The sequence below is a fragment of the Mycetomoellerius zeteki genome, unplaced genomic scaffold (genome assembly GCF_001594055.1).
Source record: "Mycetomoellerius zeteki isolate Tzet28-1 unplaced genomic scaffold, Tzet1.0 scaffold504, whole genome shotgun sequence".
NCBI lineage: Eukaryota > Metazoa > Arthropoda > Insecta > Hymenoptera > Formicidae > Mycetomoellerius > Mycetomoellerius zeteki.
In genome coordinates this window covers 168,584-183,111 of record NW_017257506.1, presented here as the reverse complement: position 1 = coordinate 183,111, position 14,528 = coordinate 168,584, and the positions used below count along the sequence as shown (strand labels likewise).

The 14,528-nt window shown below is 36.9% G+C and overlaps 2 protein-coding genes across 2 annotated transcripts; both read right to left on the bottom strand.

The window, feature by feature from the left end:
• Positions 1-393: 393 nt before the first annotated feature.
• On the bottom strand, positions 394-1,080 carry COX7C (Cytochrome c oxidase subunit 7C). The gene is made up of 3 exons (XM_018455691.1): positions 870-1,080; positions 640-789; positions 394-523 (listed from the first exon to the last, which is right to left on the bottom strand). The coding sequence occupies exons 1-2, from the start codon at positions 969-971 to the stop codon at positions 676-678; spliced, it is 216 nt and encodes a 71-aa protein (XP_018311193.1). The 5' UTR covers positions 972-1,080; the 3' UTR covers positions 394-523; positions 640-675.
• Positions 1,081-2,548: 1,468 nt separating this feature from the next.
• On the bottom strand, positions 2,549-12,640 carry LOC108727537 (formin-2). The gene is made up of 12 exons (XM_018455690.1): positions 12,532-12,640; positions 10,700-11,187; positions 9,971-10,391; positions 8,770-8,979; positions 7,360-7,427; positions 6,045-7,284; positions 5,840-5,961; positions 5,455-5,742; positions 4,780-5,317; positions 3,957-4,210; positions 3,738-3,895; positions 2,549-2,899 (listed from the first exon to the last, which is right to left on the bottom strand). Exons 2-12 carry the CDS (start codon positions 11,108-11,110, stop codon positions 2,848-2,850), a joined length of 3,762 nt encoding a protein of 1,253 aa, XP_018311192.1. The 5' UTR covers positions 11,111-11,187; positions 12,532-12,640; the 3' UTR covers positions 2,549-2,847.
• Positions 12,641-14,528: the final 1,888 nt, after the last annotated feature.

The following is a 14,528-nucleotide window of genomic DNA, read 5'->3' as shown; positions in this document are numbered from 1 at the left end:
AGCATTTGATACACTAGTAACTTTCTATTAAATTATCTTAATTTTAGCAATATATTTAAAAATGATGTATTAAATTGGTACAATATGCATCAAAATGATTAATTAATACTCATCATATATACATATATTTACATGTATCGCTGAAATTAAGATAATTCAATAGAAAGTTATTAATTAGTATCTGTATCAAATACACAATGTAAACTAGTCAACTGCAAATGCCAAGTAGAACTCAACTCTAGTAACATGCAAGGAAGAAAATAAAATGAGTAGTAAATGAGCTTAAATACCTGATTGTACGCCAGATGAATTATTATATTATTAAGATTGGAGAATTGAAAGCTCACAACAAAAATGATATAACAATTTTTAAATAAGCTTCTACATCTGATAGACATTATCAGATATTGATAAATCTTTATTACGAACTCATACATTTCCTATTACATTATCCTAACGTAATCAAAATGATGCTTACAGCATCGATGTAGAATATCATACTAGTCGGATGCAGTCATGTAATCTGAAAAACAGAATAATAATTAAGAGTGATATCAATTTTGATCAATTAATCAAAAATATGTATATTGCATTAATGTGTATCCATGAATAAAAACAAAGGAATTTATTATAAAATACCTGACTCGCAAGGCGACAACTTAATGTACTAAAAGCTTATTTTTTCAACTGATGACGGACCATGAGGAAGGGAAGAGAAAATCCGCTGCCGCAGAAAATCATAAATCCAAGTAGCAGTAAGTGTCTATTTTTTGTGCTGAACGGGAAGTTCTATAAGAAATACCGTGATTAAACGTAGTGTCCAATAGCCACATCGAGTTGTTATATAACCGTGTGAATTTGTTACTCACGTGTCCGGGAACGCCGTCGTAGGGATCGTGAGCACTCCTACGAATCACGCTCGTAGTGAACCTCCTCACCTGGTGAGCGATCGCATTTGCTGAATTTATCATTTTCTTTGAGAATAAATGTTCAACCAAACCACCAAAACCAAATTTGTTTCTACTACGCACTCGCACAGATCCTGTCAGATACTACAGATGGCTAGAGACACTACATATGGCAGCCTTTAGGTGCTTTTACTAAAGTCACTAGATCTAGTAACTTTAGCTTTTACAGGGAGCGTGTCGAACGTCCGAGCAATATGCTGGATTCACACTGTATCCGATTTTTTTTTTTCTCTGCAACCAATTAGAAAACAGGATTGACCAAATAATTCGAAGCATCTTTTGATTGATCAATTTTTTGGATTGTCTATTCAATGCTCCTTTATTCATGGCAAGTGGGAGTAACTTCGCCAGCGAAGCTTCGCTCCATGAAAAGGTAAGAGAGCTTTAGCGAAGAGCGAAGAACGCTGGCTTCGTTTACGACGGAGTGGAGAGCTTCGTCAGCGAAGCTTCGCTGCATGAAATTGTACCTTTACGGTTTCTTGTGACGAAGTGAAAATTACAAAAGTGAAATACAAGATTGAATTTACTAGAATATTTATAACTTTATTGGTTAACATCTAGTGAATTTGATCATTTTTGTAATTTTCACTTCGTCACAAAAACCGTAATAAGCTCCCTGTTCTTTTTGGCTGAACTCTTGCACCAGTTCATCTTTTTTTCCTTTTCTCTCCAGGAGGAAAGAAGAGGAAGAAAGATGAACTGGTGCAAAAGTTCAGTCAAAAAGAACTAGCCTCATGATTCCGAAAAGTATGTACTAACAGAGAGAGAAGCCTGAGAGCGACCATGTCCGGGATTTAGCAGATTTAGGCCCTGCGCACGGAGGAAATATTAGGAACAGGAATAGATATTAAGATTTCAACCTATCAGAAACCGTGTATTCCGGTGTAACTGGTATCTGATAGGTTAAAATCTCAATATCTATTCCTGTTCCTAATATTTCCTCTATTGTGCGCAAGACCTTAGCTACAACCTTATTTTGAAGCGCCTCTATGTCCACAAAACGTGGACATTGAACTACGTAGCCAATGTCCACGATCCGTCGGTAATGTCCACGACCCGTCGATAATGTCCACGACCCGTCGGTAATGTCCACGACCCATCGGTAATGTCCACGACCCGTCGGTAATATCCACGACCCGTCGGTAATGTCCACGATTTTCGGTCCGTTAGATAGAGAAAGACGAACAATCAATCTGTCAGCGCTTGTTGAATAAACAATTGTTCGTCTTTATCTATCTAACGGACCAAAAATCGTGGATATAGCGAAGAATACAATCAAAAAATTGTAAACGGTAAACTAGGTGGTACAATATAAATTTTAAATATTATTAAATAATATTATTAAATAATATTAATTTAATATTATTAAATAATATTAATGAATAAATAAGAAACATTTTTTCTATTTTTTATAAAGAAACTTTTATTAAATAACATCAATAATTCGTATAATTAACATTCTATATACACTTTTATTTATTAATCCATGACAATCTAGTATAAATTAACATCAACGAATAAATAAATAAATAAATAAATAAATAGATAACAATAATTATCACACAATCGATGATCTTTTATGAAATTCTTCAGCGCAGAGTAATGAAAATTGACAGAATAGATGTATAGTATAACGAGGCACAAAGTTTCTCTCTCCTAAAATTATCATGGACGTTTATTATAATATAGGTATATCCTCTTTAGTTTCCCTTTCTGCAGCTTCCTACAATTTTCTTTAAAGATTTGCGTCATTTATTTTATGTCAAATGCAAACAATGTAAGAAAGTGCAGCTAAAAAGAACAGACCTTGTTTATGGCCTTTTTTTACTGAACATCATTTTCCGATGCGCTTGCTAAATCGCTCGGAACAATATAGAGATTAGAATGCGTTCACAAGTAATACCCGTAAAGTTGTCGTCAGACTATCAATACTTGTAAGAAATATCAATATTTTTTTTAATATGATATTAATAATTAATAAATTTCACAACGTGTCTATTTAAGTATACATTGTCGTTTTAGTGCACTGTTAACATTTCAGTCTGTAACAACTATATTCGCATATAACGTAGAATTCTTATCGTTTGAATGTTTAAAGCCCGCACTGAAGAATGAAGATTGCAAATTGAAGTCTCGAATTCAGCCAATCAGAACAAAACGAATTAAAATTAAAATTCATTATTTGATTCGAATATTCTAATCTCTAATTCATAATCCTCAATCTCCAATGCGTAGTGTGACACGGGCTTAAGAATGTTTCACACGATCGGCAATCCATATTACATTTGGAAACCGATCACATTTCGTTGCATGAATTTCAAGAGTCTTCAATATTTTTTATATATATATAACAACTAATATTGAAATGTAAATTTAAAATTACTTATTATTTTTGAGCAATATGAAATTTTTCTCTCGAAAGCCGTTTCCATAATAAATAATTTTATAAGTGCAAAATTTGTAATAAGTTTTTGTAGACGGAGCAGTTAAATAAATTTTTCAGATCCTATATAGTAATAATGTAGTTTGCACCAAGCAGTCTACTCGTTTTGAAACTAAAAATTTTTTTTCACAATATCATCATACTCGATTCTTAACTCGAAAATAATAAATAAATTAGAAATTATATACAATTAAATTCTCTGCGAATATCAGAGTATTAAATGGAATTATTTGTGAAATTCAAAATTTAGCGAATACGATTATACGTATAAACTGTTAATCCAACTTCAAATCATTATCAATTTGTGGACATTTCGACGAGACTACCTTTGAGTATGCTTCTTATGTGTGAGTTTTTGTAGTTTTGCTTTCAATCCGTGCGGATTTAATTTTACTCTTACAACCTCGGGTTTGTTTTCGAACTTTTTACGAATTGCCTCCAGTCGTTCCTTTCGTATTCGCTGCTGTTCCCTCTTCCAGATATCCTGCAAAATACGATCCGTTGTAATTTGCTCAATCAGTAATTTCAAACGCTATAAATTATACCTTAAAGTCACGACAGAAACTAAGCCACAGATTAAAGAAGTCGTAAGGTTCTGCCGTCTCCAGGGTGGAACCTTTAGGAATAAACTGATAGAACTTCATCACAGCTTTGAATTTGTTTTTAGCCTCCAATAAATCTTCTTTTTCGCTCGCCAATTCGGTATTCGCCCTCAACAGAAATGAATCTACTTTCTTTTTGAATATTTTAGACGTAGATGGATCTGCTTCCACAATTGTACTACACATTTGTGCACACGCTAAAACAAATTAATTTCATCTATCGTATATATTTGCTTAAATATAATTTTAAATTATATTTAAAGCTGATCCAAATAAAGCAAACAAGTGCAAATAAATACAAAAAAGTAATTACTTCAATGAATACGACAATTTTATCATTCGCACTCGTTTTCTTCATCTGGATTCGGATTAATATGAAAATAGTAATTGTACTCTATTGTTAAAAAATTTAATTTTTGAAAATATGTAGTATTAAAAGGGCCAAAAATAACTTATATAATATATATAAAACTTGTATATGTATATCCATTTATATAATATTAATATTATATAAATAGATTAAAATAGAAAATGTCAATTTTATCATAAAAATCATTTTTTAATAAAAAATCTGACATACACACACGGATGTAATTATAATATTCATTCCTTTATATACTTTATGTTTATCATATCCTTAAGTAAGCTAATACTTTATAAACAGAAAAATGAATACAGAGAATATATAACAATAGAGAATATAAAAATAGAGAGATATAAAATTCATGATTGGCACAATACTGATAATATTATACGTAACACTCACATTGTAATTCTCTATCCAATCTATCCAGTTCTTTAGCGATCTCATCGAATTTGATTGTGGATGCCGCTTCTACGTCAGCCGGTTCAGGCACAGGTAAAGGCAATAGCTCGTCGAAATTATGCTCTTTTTCCTGGGACAATTTTGCATTGACGACGTAGTGCAACAAGGTGACGCCAGGTATGTTGGACTTCACGTCTTTCAGTTTGCCGAGGATTTCTAGGCCGAAGCCGTCGGCCTGGCCGCGCAGCATATTTCCGCCGTTCATATAATTGCCCAAGGTCAGTATGATCGCTATTACTTTTTTTAGAAGCTCGGAATTGATCAGAAAATCACAGGTAGTTCGCACATTATTCAATTTATACGACACTGATGATATCGCGTCCTGGAATTCCGATTGCAACATAAGGCAGGCTATCCTTTCGGAGAAGTGCTTTATACCGGACAGCCGTTTTAGAAATAATTCTGGTTGATCGAGGGGAACGTCCGGAAAAGTTGCTTCATGAGCTGCTATCTCTTCTATTTCCTTTTGCGATGGTTTCTGCAAATAAAAAAATATCAAAATGACTCGGAATTTACGGAAATTGATATATCAAAATATGAGAAATAAGTATATTTATGAATATATACTTCGTATTTTGCATTTTTAATTATATTTTTATCACACGGTTTACTCACAATTTCGTAGATCTGTTGCAACGCTTCTAAACTAATCACGCTCGTGTCTAAATTATAAGCTGCATTCTCGATCTCGCTAAAATCAATGTGCAGACTCTTTTCAAGGATTCCGACCATCTTTGAGCGTTTCGAGTCCAATATTTTTGCAGGTTGGATCTTAGAACTTTTAAGGGGTGTCCCTTCATTTTTCTTGGTCGGATTCCTTTCTCTCACCTGCCTTGAAAATAAATTAGCGAACTCTTTCATGTTTAAATTCTCCTCCTCCGCAAGTTCTAACCACAGAGGCACCTAAATAAGACAACACAAAAAGGGCCACTCTTGAAGAAATCACCATTTTAAGTCAATAGCGAATATTATTATAGTGGAGGATTTGTTTTCTGCTAACCTGTGGTGATAAATCTGAAGTACTTGATGAAGTTTGACTGGCCGCAGTAACTGGTACCAAAATCCTCGTCCAGTATAATGGCTTCATAGGCACGTCAGGATTTAAAGGTTGCTTTCTCATAACTACAAAAGTGTGTACAGTGTACTCTCGATTAACAAAAGGAACTATCGAGAGTACCCTGTACTTTTGAAATCATGATACCTACTGGCTCTGCTCGGCGGGTTCCATCCTCCGATCGGTGGAGCGGGTAAAGGACAAGGTCCCATTGCTCCCGGAGGTGGCGGCGGTGCCATAGGCGGTAGTGGAGGACCTGCACCTGAACCTCCAATAGGAGGCGGTGGAGGTATATCACCCTGCATAGGCATACATGGAGGCGGTGGCGGTGGTGGTGGACCAGTGATAGAATTCTGCTCCATTCCAGGTAACGGTGGTGGCGGAGGAGGAGGCGGTGGTATCCCGCATGTGTTTAACATCGGCGTAGACGGCGGTGGTGGCGGAGGAGGTATGGTAATTTTCATAGAAAACATCTCGCACGTTGCACTTTGAGGAAGCATAGGTGGTGGCGGTGGAGGAGGAGGAGGTATGCCAATCTCATCGCTCTGCACCGGTTTGAACGGAAACGGGGGCGGTGGTGGTGGCGGAGGTGGCGGTGGCGGTATCGTGTTTCGTAGAGGAGACGGCGGAGATATCGCGCTTATGATGACTTGCATAGGCGGAGGTGGAGGAATAGGTATTGTAGTATTCAACATCGGCGTGGGTGGTGGTGGAGATGGGACGGGCGGCGGGGATGGCAATGTACTCATAATACTTTGCACCGACATGGGGGGAGGTGGCGGCGGTGGTGTCGGTATCCTAGGAAAAACGTCCATCAATTTTGTCGACGATGCCGAAACTGTCCTTTCGCTGTCACGCACCGATTCGATGGTAAGCGTAAACGGAGACGACGGTGGCGGAGGCGGTGGGATAAAAGACGTCGTTATCGAGATAGATCTGCTTTTCGAGAATGCCTCCGGTGGTAATGGAGGTGGTAACGGCGTTGGATACGACGCTGGATCTTCACTAGGCGCGTTTGCTTGACTGCTATGTGATAAGCATGACCGATCGACCTTCTCGATCGACGTGGAGGAAAGCGCAAGAGTCATCTTGACTTGATCGAGATTCGTGACATCACTTCTGATCGTTGATGATTCAGCATTGAAGTTGCTTGTTTCGTTTCCATCAACCGGTGATGCGCTTCTTGGTGACGTTTGAGTAGACTGGCCCTTAATGCTTATTTGCCGGTCCGTAGATATCTCGCGCAGCCGTTTAATTTCATCTCTCAGTTTCTTCACCTCTTCCTCGTATGAATAAGTATCCTTAAGCATGAAGTGTTCACAGCAGACTTGGCTCGATTTTCGAGCTGAATGAAGTTCATTTGGCAACGCGCAGGTGTCTGTCCGGTCTATCTGATTAAAACAAGACATTCCAAAAGTAAATAATCACATCGATCGCTATCAAATTAATAGAAATCAGGATCTTACCAGGGACGTAAAGTTTTTCTTCGCACCTTTGTCTAGCGCAGAGGTCAAACAAATTGGCAGTTCTTGTTCTGAACATTCCATTAATACACAAAATATAAGATTAGTCTTTTTATTCAGATTACGATAAAGCAGAATATTTTTGCTCTCTTAGCTATCACTTGATGAATCCTTCACGAGTATTAATTAAATTTCTGGACGAGCTGTTTTATCTCAACTTTAAGCTTTATGTGAACAGAGCATTAGCGATACTTATGTCTTTATGAACTTGCGATCTATCCTAATTAATAATTCATGTTATGAAAGCAACGCGCGACTCTTTATCAACGTGTAGTTCTTATCTCGTTTTATATTCAAGATGAACGATTCCTTTATATACCTTATCTTCTAATCGCTTTATCATTAATGTAATTTTTGAGAGAATAATTATATAAAAATGTCAACAAACAACGTACGACTTCTGATAGAAAACTCCTAATTACGTCATGGATTGTGAAGGAACCTCTTTGAAGTCCCCGAAATCATCGATTCATCTATGATAAACTACAATTTATAAAGTTACTCTATGTTAGATATCTTTTTATATTCAACCGCGATGTTGACACACATAAATTCACACATAAAATCACGTACACGAGTCGTACACGTGCGAATGCAAAGGCGCTCTTGTCTCTTTCTCATGATCACTCTTCAATTTCGCGTCCGTTCGAACTAGGATGTTAGACATTTCTTCATCTCGCAATCATACCGCGGATTTTATTTCTACTCCGGATAATTTGCCGCGGCGCTCCGCATAGAACTGCCGCATCTCGCTCGCAGACAGGCATGATGAGAGAATCCGAACCGAACCCTGCGAACCGCCCCATCGATAAGACTTATCGGCAAACAAGCGTGTTTGATTCGCGCGTATCATTCGCTATAACCTCGGCCACGAATGATACAGATTATTTGGTGGCCGTTTAAAAACACCTAATCGACACGATGATGGAAGAGCTTGATTATATATTCTTATCGTCGAATTCTGCTTAATAGTGCCGATCACAATTTTTCGCGAAAGTCTGTCGTGCATTACGTTATTCTGAGCAAAAGGTGTACACCGCTATGTTTACCCTTCGCAACATTATCGCACGCGTTCTCTTCCTCACAAGATAAGATTCGCGTTAGACTCGCAATCGTTGATGTGTGACGACTTCTAGGTCGTACGCTGACCTATAAAGAGCTATAAAAGTGTTCTATCTTGGAAGTGCTTCATTTTTATGCCTCGGTTTTCCGATGCGAGATCCGAAGCCTTAGAAATCTCATATCTTTGAAAAGTCCTCTTCTCTCAGTATAAGATTAATAATCGTTAAATCATAAAATTGCGACATACGTCTCTTTTCAACAATCCCTATCTCGATCGCTAATTTCCCTCACCTTCGGATTGCTTTCTGTAGCGATCCGTCTTTTGGCAGGTGATACTTTTGGAGCTTCTTTTTTTCTTGGTGCTATTCCGATCCAGGGTCAAACTAGCCACTCTTCTTAGCACTCTGTTTTCGCTTGCGGAAGACTCGTAGACGCTGTGTCGCCTCTGTAAAGTGCGCGGACTCGGTACTGATACCGCATTCTTTTCACTCGACATTTTGCCTAAAAATGAAACATTTTTGTTTGAGACGTCAATGAAACCGGACGCAAGTGAGTCATATTGACTTATTATAGATTGCGTTCTGATATTCACTACTAAAAAATAGTACCGAAAATCTACTCTCTAGATTCTTTGGAGTGGAATCTCACTCTAAAGAGTGAAAAGTGAGCCAGTCTTAAAAAAGAATAATTCAATTTTCAATTTTTAAAAGTGAGATTTTACTCTTCAGAGTAAGATTCTCTCTAAAAGTTGTAACTATTTCCATAGCATTTACTATGAGATTTACAATAAATATTTCATAATATTTTTATAACAAATGTCTATGCAATCCAAGACCACAAAAATACAAAATATTTAAAATAAGCTTTATAAATATTTATAAATATTTTGTAAGTATTTTATAAATATTGTGTGCTGTCTGGGATATACAAGATACGACGATTTATGCCGATAATATCGTAAATCTATGTTTTAACACGTACTTATCCACATTGCATAGACTATTACACGCGATTTTATAAGTCACCGTCAATTTATTTAATCTCTTAATAGCATGTTAATTGCTCTGCAAAATTACATAAGAAGATACGTGTGCAATTAACCTTCAGTATATACGATAATTTTTTGAGCCATTATCACATGATGGGTCGTTCGTGTCTGAAATAATTTTCATCACCTTTACAAGTATGCAGAAATTATTAAGTGATTTTTAAATAACTTTAACATCTTTAGAAAGTATCAATTTAGAAAATATATAACATATTTAGAAAGTAAAGTTGCGTATTAAAAAAAGGTAAGAATAAAGACCATTATTCCGTTAAGAATTCTACATAATTATTTTAATGGTCTAATAAAATTACTTTCAGATTTGTATCTAACTAATTTTCCAGACATTTTAGCAAAATCGTTCCTTCTTGTATTATTTAAAAAAAAATGTATAGAGGTTACGAATGATCTATCATGTGTACTAAGCGTTAGTAAAATCATTCTCACTTATTCGGGAACTCATCACTGAGAGATGGATCTTCTTATGCTTCGAGATCATGAACGGAGCTTTCTCTTCCTTACTGTCGATCGTCTCCAGGATCGGTTTACGTTTCATCACTTCCGGTCTCGTGACTGCCGTGACCGGACTCATAGTAAGCTCTCCGGGATCAGTGAAGACACTATCGCTCGAGGATTCCTGACTGGGCGGCGTCGGCATTTCCGTAACGACCAAGCTCTTATTCGCCAAACGCCATGAATCGGTCACCAACAATGGTGGCAGCTGGGTCATCTGCGGTGTCGTCGGCGTCTGAGCTGGTGTCGTCGTCGATGTCGTAGTACTCGAGCGGAAAGACTCCGTCGTTGCTACGCATGGCTTCGCTGTTATTACAGTATTGCGACATTCAGGCTCTACACTCTCCTGCGTGTCCTAATTACAAAACAATTTTACACTATGACTATTACTCGAGGCGGAGACACCCACAAAATATAAAATTTCTTTCTCTATATATCGTTCGATCGGCGACATTTCAATTTTTCCGCATTGCGTTTCTCACGAGAAATTAGAGACGAATTATATATATATATATATATATCTTTATTTTACTTTAATAGATATAATTCAGTGTGTTAAATTATACGGAACATCTCATAGAACCTTGCATTTAAAAAATTTCATCCAATCGATAATTTACTGATCCATCTTGAGAGAAAAAGTAGGTGGTACCAAATACATACCTTGGATAACACCACCATCGGTGGCGGCGGTGCCGGTCTTTTGACGTGCCCCGGCGTATGCACTTTTTCAAAGCTGATCTTGATCGACTCATGAGGTTCATCGCGTCTTTCGGGAACTGCGGGTGGTTGGTCCCGCTTCTCCTTCCTTTGGTCCTCGGTCGTCTCGGATTCGACATCCGTGGACGTGGACGTCGGCACCGGTGGCGCAGCCTCCTTTTTCTTCTGTTTCTTCTTACCGTCGCTCTGTAGATTACCCATCGTGCTGGGTAGTTGCGGTGTCAAGCTATCTAGGTTGCCCCAGGAGTAAAGTAGTCGGATGTTGTTGACCCAGAGGTGTAAGAAATCCGACAGCTTTGATCGCGGCGGCCGCGCCTGGGTCGCGGCTGCGCCTTGACCATGATGGGCCTGCATCCGTGGTCGATAATCGGGAGTTGCGGCACCCGCGATCACGGCGTCGTCGTTCAAACCCTCTCGCTGCGCGTCGACCGCTACGAAAGCAAACACGAATATTCGTCACTACCTCACAAATTTGTCCGATCTGCTCGATGATTTGAATCCAATAATACACTGAAAGAGAAGATTGGCTGCTGCAGCAAATTAGATGGTAAAATATGGCATAGCATTTTTAATTGACTGCAGCAGCTAATTTTTGGTTGCGTTAGCCAATCAAAATACTGTACTGACATTGCGGATATAGGCTAACACAACCAAAAATTGGCTGTTGCAGCTAATTAAAAATGCTATGCCATATTTTACCATCTAATTTGCTGCAGCAGCCAATCTTTTCTTTCAGTGTACAATCATACATCTCTATATAAAACCACTTATGTTAACTTAATTAAGCTAACAAAACTACATAAATATAAATAATGGACTCTTAATCTTAAACAAAACAATAAAATTCATACACAGGCTAATGAGAGTCAAACGGAGATGTAAAAACGAAAATTTAAGAAATGCAGATGAATATCCAGATGTTGCTGACCATTTTCATTTATTTCGTGGAACGTTTCGACTTTGGAGTCATCTTTAGCGAATATTAAATATAGCCGCAATAATCCGCCAATTTGCAAGTGACTTGCTCTCAATGGAGGATCATTTGAATAATTATCTGCATTTCCTAAACTTTCGCTCTTACATCTACATTTGGCTCTCATTAGCCTTTGTCTGAATTTTATTGTTCTGTTTAATTAAGCTAACTTAACAATAGTTCTAGTTAACTAAATTTTTTGTTAACTACAGCCTTAGCCCTAAACATAAAGCGCCCTCAATTTATTGCATTTTGTTGGAAAAGGTAATAAAGTTAAAAGAAAACTAACAAAATATTAAAATTATTAAAAAAATAATTTTTTTTTCAAAATAAATTTTCTAATTTATTTTTTATTAGATATAAAACGTTTACGTCAACTCTTATGAGGATTTGTGGCCAAGCCTGAAATATTATAAATATAATTGTTCACCGAAATCTTATATTAGGATAAACTAGAGCTTAATTAATTAAAGGAAAAGGGAAGAATTAATTTGAATTAACCGATTCATTCTGCAATTCACTCGGATTGTTAGACATGTTAGAGAATCAAAGACATAAATAGCTACTTACATAAATGAAACATAAACTGCTTACAAAAACACATAAATAACAATTCTATTCTTATCGTAGTTCTCTATGTTTAATGTGGACCGTAATCTTCGATATTAATTAAGTAGACGTCAAGATTAGATTAGCATTGAATGAGCGACGAGGTCTTGAATATTTAAAACAGTACACGGAAAGTCGATTTAAGCAGAAAATGTAAATTGACGTTGTTCGAGTCAGGTTGATCTTGAATTACCTCAATAATGGATATCGTTCAGTAATCGGATATATTGACAGTGCCAATATTAATAACCTTATGGCTTATGTCACACGCGGTAACCAAGCGATACGGCGCAACGACACGCGGCGTATGCTATCGTCTGAACACTGACTGCGAATATGCTCGTATAACAGGATCGATCTGTTATTACTGGGACACATTGGTGTCATTGGCAACTATTATTATCTTGAACTTTTGAGATCAATCGAGTGATCTTACCACGCGGAAGGGAAAAAAATGAAAGTGGAAACTTTTACACGGATTTACGCCGTAAACACCACGATAAGGTGTGATAATTTCTTTCTCAATAAGATAAGATAAGAAAAAGCATGAAATTTTTACGTGGTAGAAATAATAAGAAATAAAAGATCGTAAACATTCTTACCGGCGATTAAGCAATACATTCTTTAACGAGATAAAATATATTTAGCGGAATATGGAATTGGTTGGATTGGGTCTCTACGTCGAGTGAAATAAACTTTTGTCGATATCTTACATCTATACGTACGAATAGAACGATGCATAGATAAAGTCTGGACTATAGGATACGATTGAAATCCGGACATTTTTGTTGACGATAGGTTCTCCGATGAAACGAGACTTCTCACGGATATTCACAAAATTTTTCGTACAGCGTCTTGATTCATAAAAGAGATGTCGCAAAACTGGATGTACGTTTTAATTAACGCTTGAATTATAATCGGTATAATGCTCCAATATTTTCCTCGATACAACACTCATTTTACTTTCGTGGTCAATAAATAGCTATCGCATCGTCTCGCTTATCTCGATCGTTGTTACTAGCATTCCTTCTTGAAGAAATCTTCTATTCTCCGTGTCGCGTATTAATACTATCGATAATGTACAGAATATTTAATAAACAAAATTTTCTTTCTACCTCACACACAAAAGATACACGTAACGTTTTTGTAGCTCCGAAAAACGACGACTTCGGAGTAGTGATTCGATACACCACGTGGTGACGTCGGCCACGCGACTAGAATGCCGTACCACTGATACCTTTGCACTGTTCAGCTCTTATTATGCCTCGGAAAATCAATTTCGGGGAATATCTCAAGGACAAGAAATAATAGAAGCATTCTTCGGCATTATTCGGTATTATTCGGTAAACTGAGGACAGTTCTGGTCAAAAGTTATGTGCGTTTTTACAATTAGACAAATTAATCAGCTTAAAAAATTACAAATTAATTTTGTTACAAATTAATTTTTCAATTAACTACACTGAAAAAAAAGATTGACTGCTGCAGCAAATTAGATGGTAAAATATGGCATAGCATTTTTAATTGGCTGCAGCAGCCAATTTTTGGTTGCGTTTTTTTTGATAGGCTAACGCACCCAAAAATTGGCTGCTGCAACCAATTAAAAATGCTATGCCATATTTTACCATTTAATTTACTGCAGCAGTCAATCTTTTTTTTCAGTGTATTAATTAAAAAATTGCGGTAACTTTTTTTTAATATTTCACCGTCGATCTTGCACAATTATCTTTACAATCAATCATTTCCGAATTTTTATATTATAACTTAATATAAAAATATTTCGATTTTTTATTTTATTCTACACCCGCGTTAAAATAAAAGATGATTAATATGAATATTCCATTAAAGGAACAAGAGGATTCCATCCATCGATATTATTTATAATAGAGATGCTCACTGAGATTTGACTGAGAAAGCTCGATGATGTTACTACCGTAGCGTTATTAGCTTCGTAATATTATTACTTTCATAACGAATTAAAATCACTGTCAGGATTTCGAAGCATGGATTACCGAGCATGCTCGGTAAAGCCTCGCGCGTCGGAGCAGCTATTATCGTAACGCTAAGACGAGCGTGCCGTGTAATTCGACACGACGGCGCGGCGGAGAGGAGCGTTGCGTAGCTCGTTTTTTACCCTCTTACCTGATTTTCTCACGTTTCGACAGCATCGTCAACGTATTACACGTTGCACCG

Coding starts and splice junctions, on each gene's coding strand:
- COX7C (XM_018455691.1), bottom strand. CDS start 971: ATGATAAATTCAGCAAATGCGATCGCTCACCAGGTGAGGAGGTTCACT. Junction 790..869: donor ACGACGGCGTTCCCGGACAC/GTGAGTAACAAA, acceptor TATTTCTTATAG/AACTTCCCGTTCAGCACAAA.
- LOC108727537 (XM_018455690.1), bottom strand. CDS start 11,110: ATGCAGGCCCATCATGGTCAAGGCGCAGCCGCGACCCAGGCGCGGCCG. Junction 5,962..6,044: donor GAACCCGCCGAGCAGAGCCA/GTAGGTATCATG, acceptor ACACTTTTGTAG/TTATGAGAAAGCAACCTTTA. Junction 5,318..5,454: donor TGCAACAGATCTACGAAATT/GTGAGTAAACCG, acceptor TTTTATTTGCAG/AAACCATCGCAAAAGGAAAT.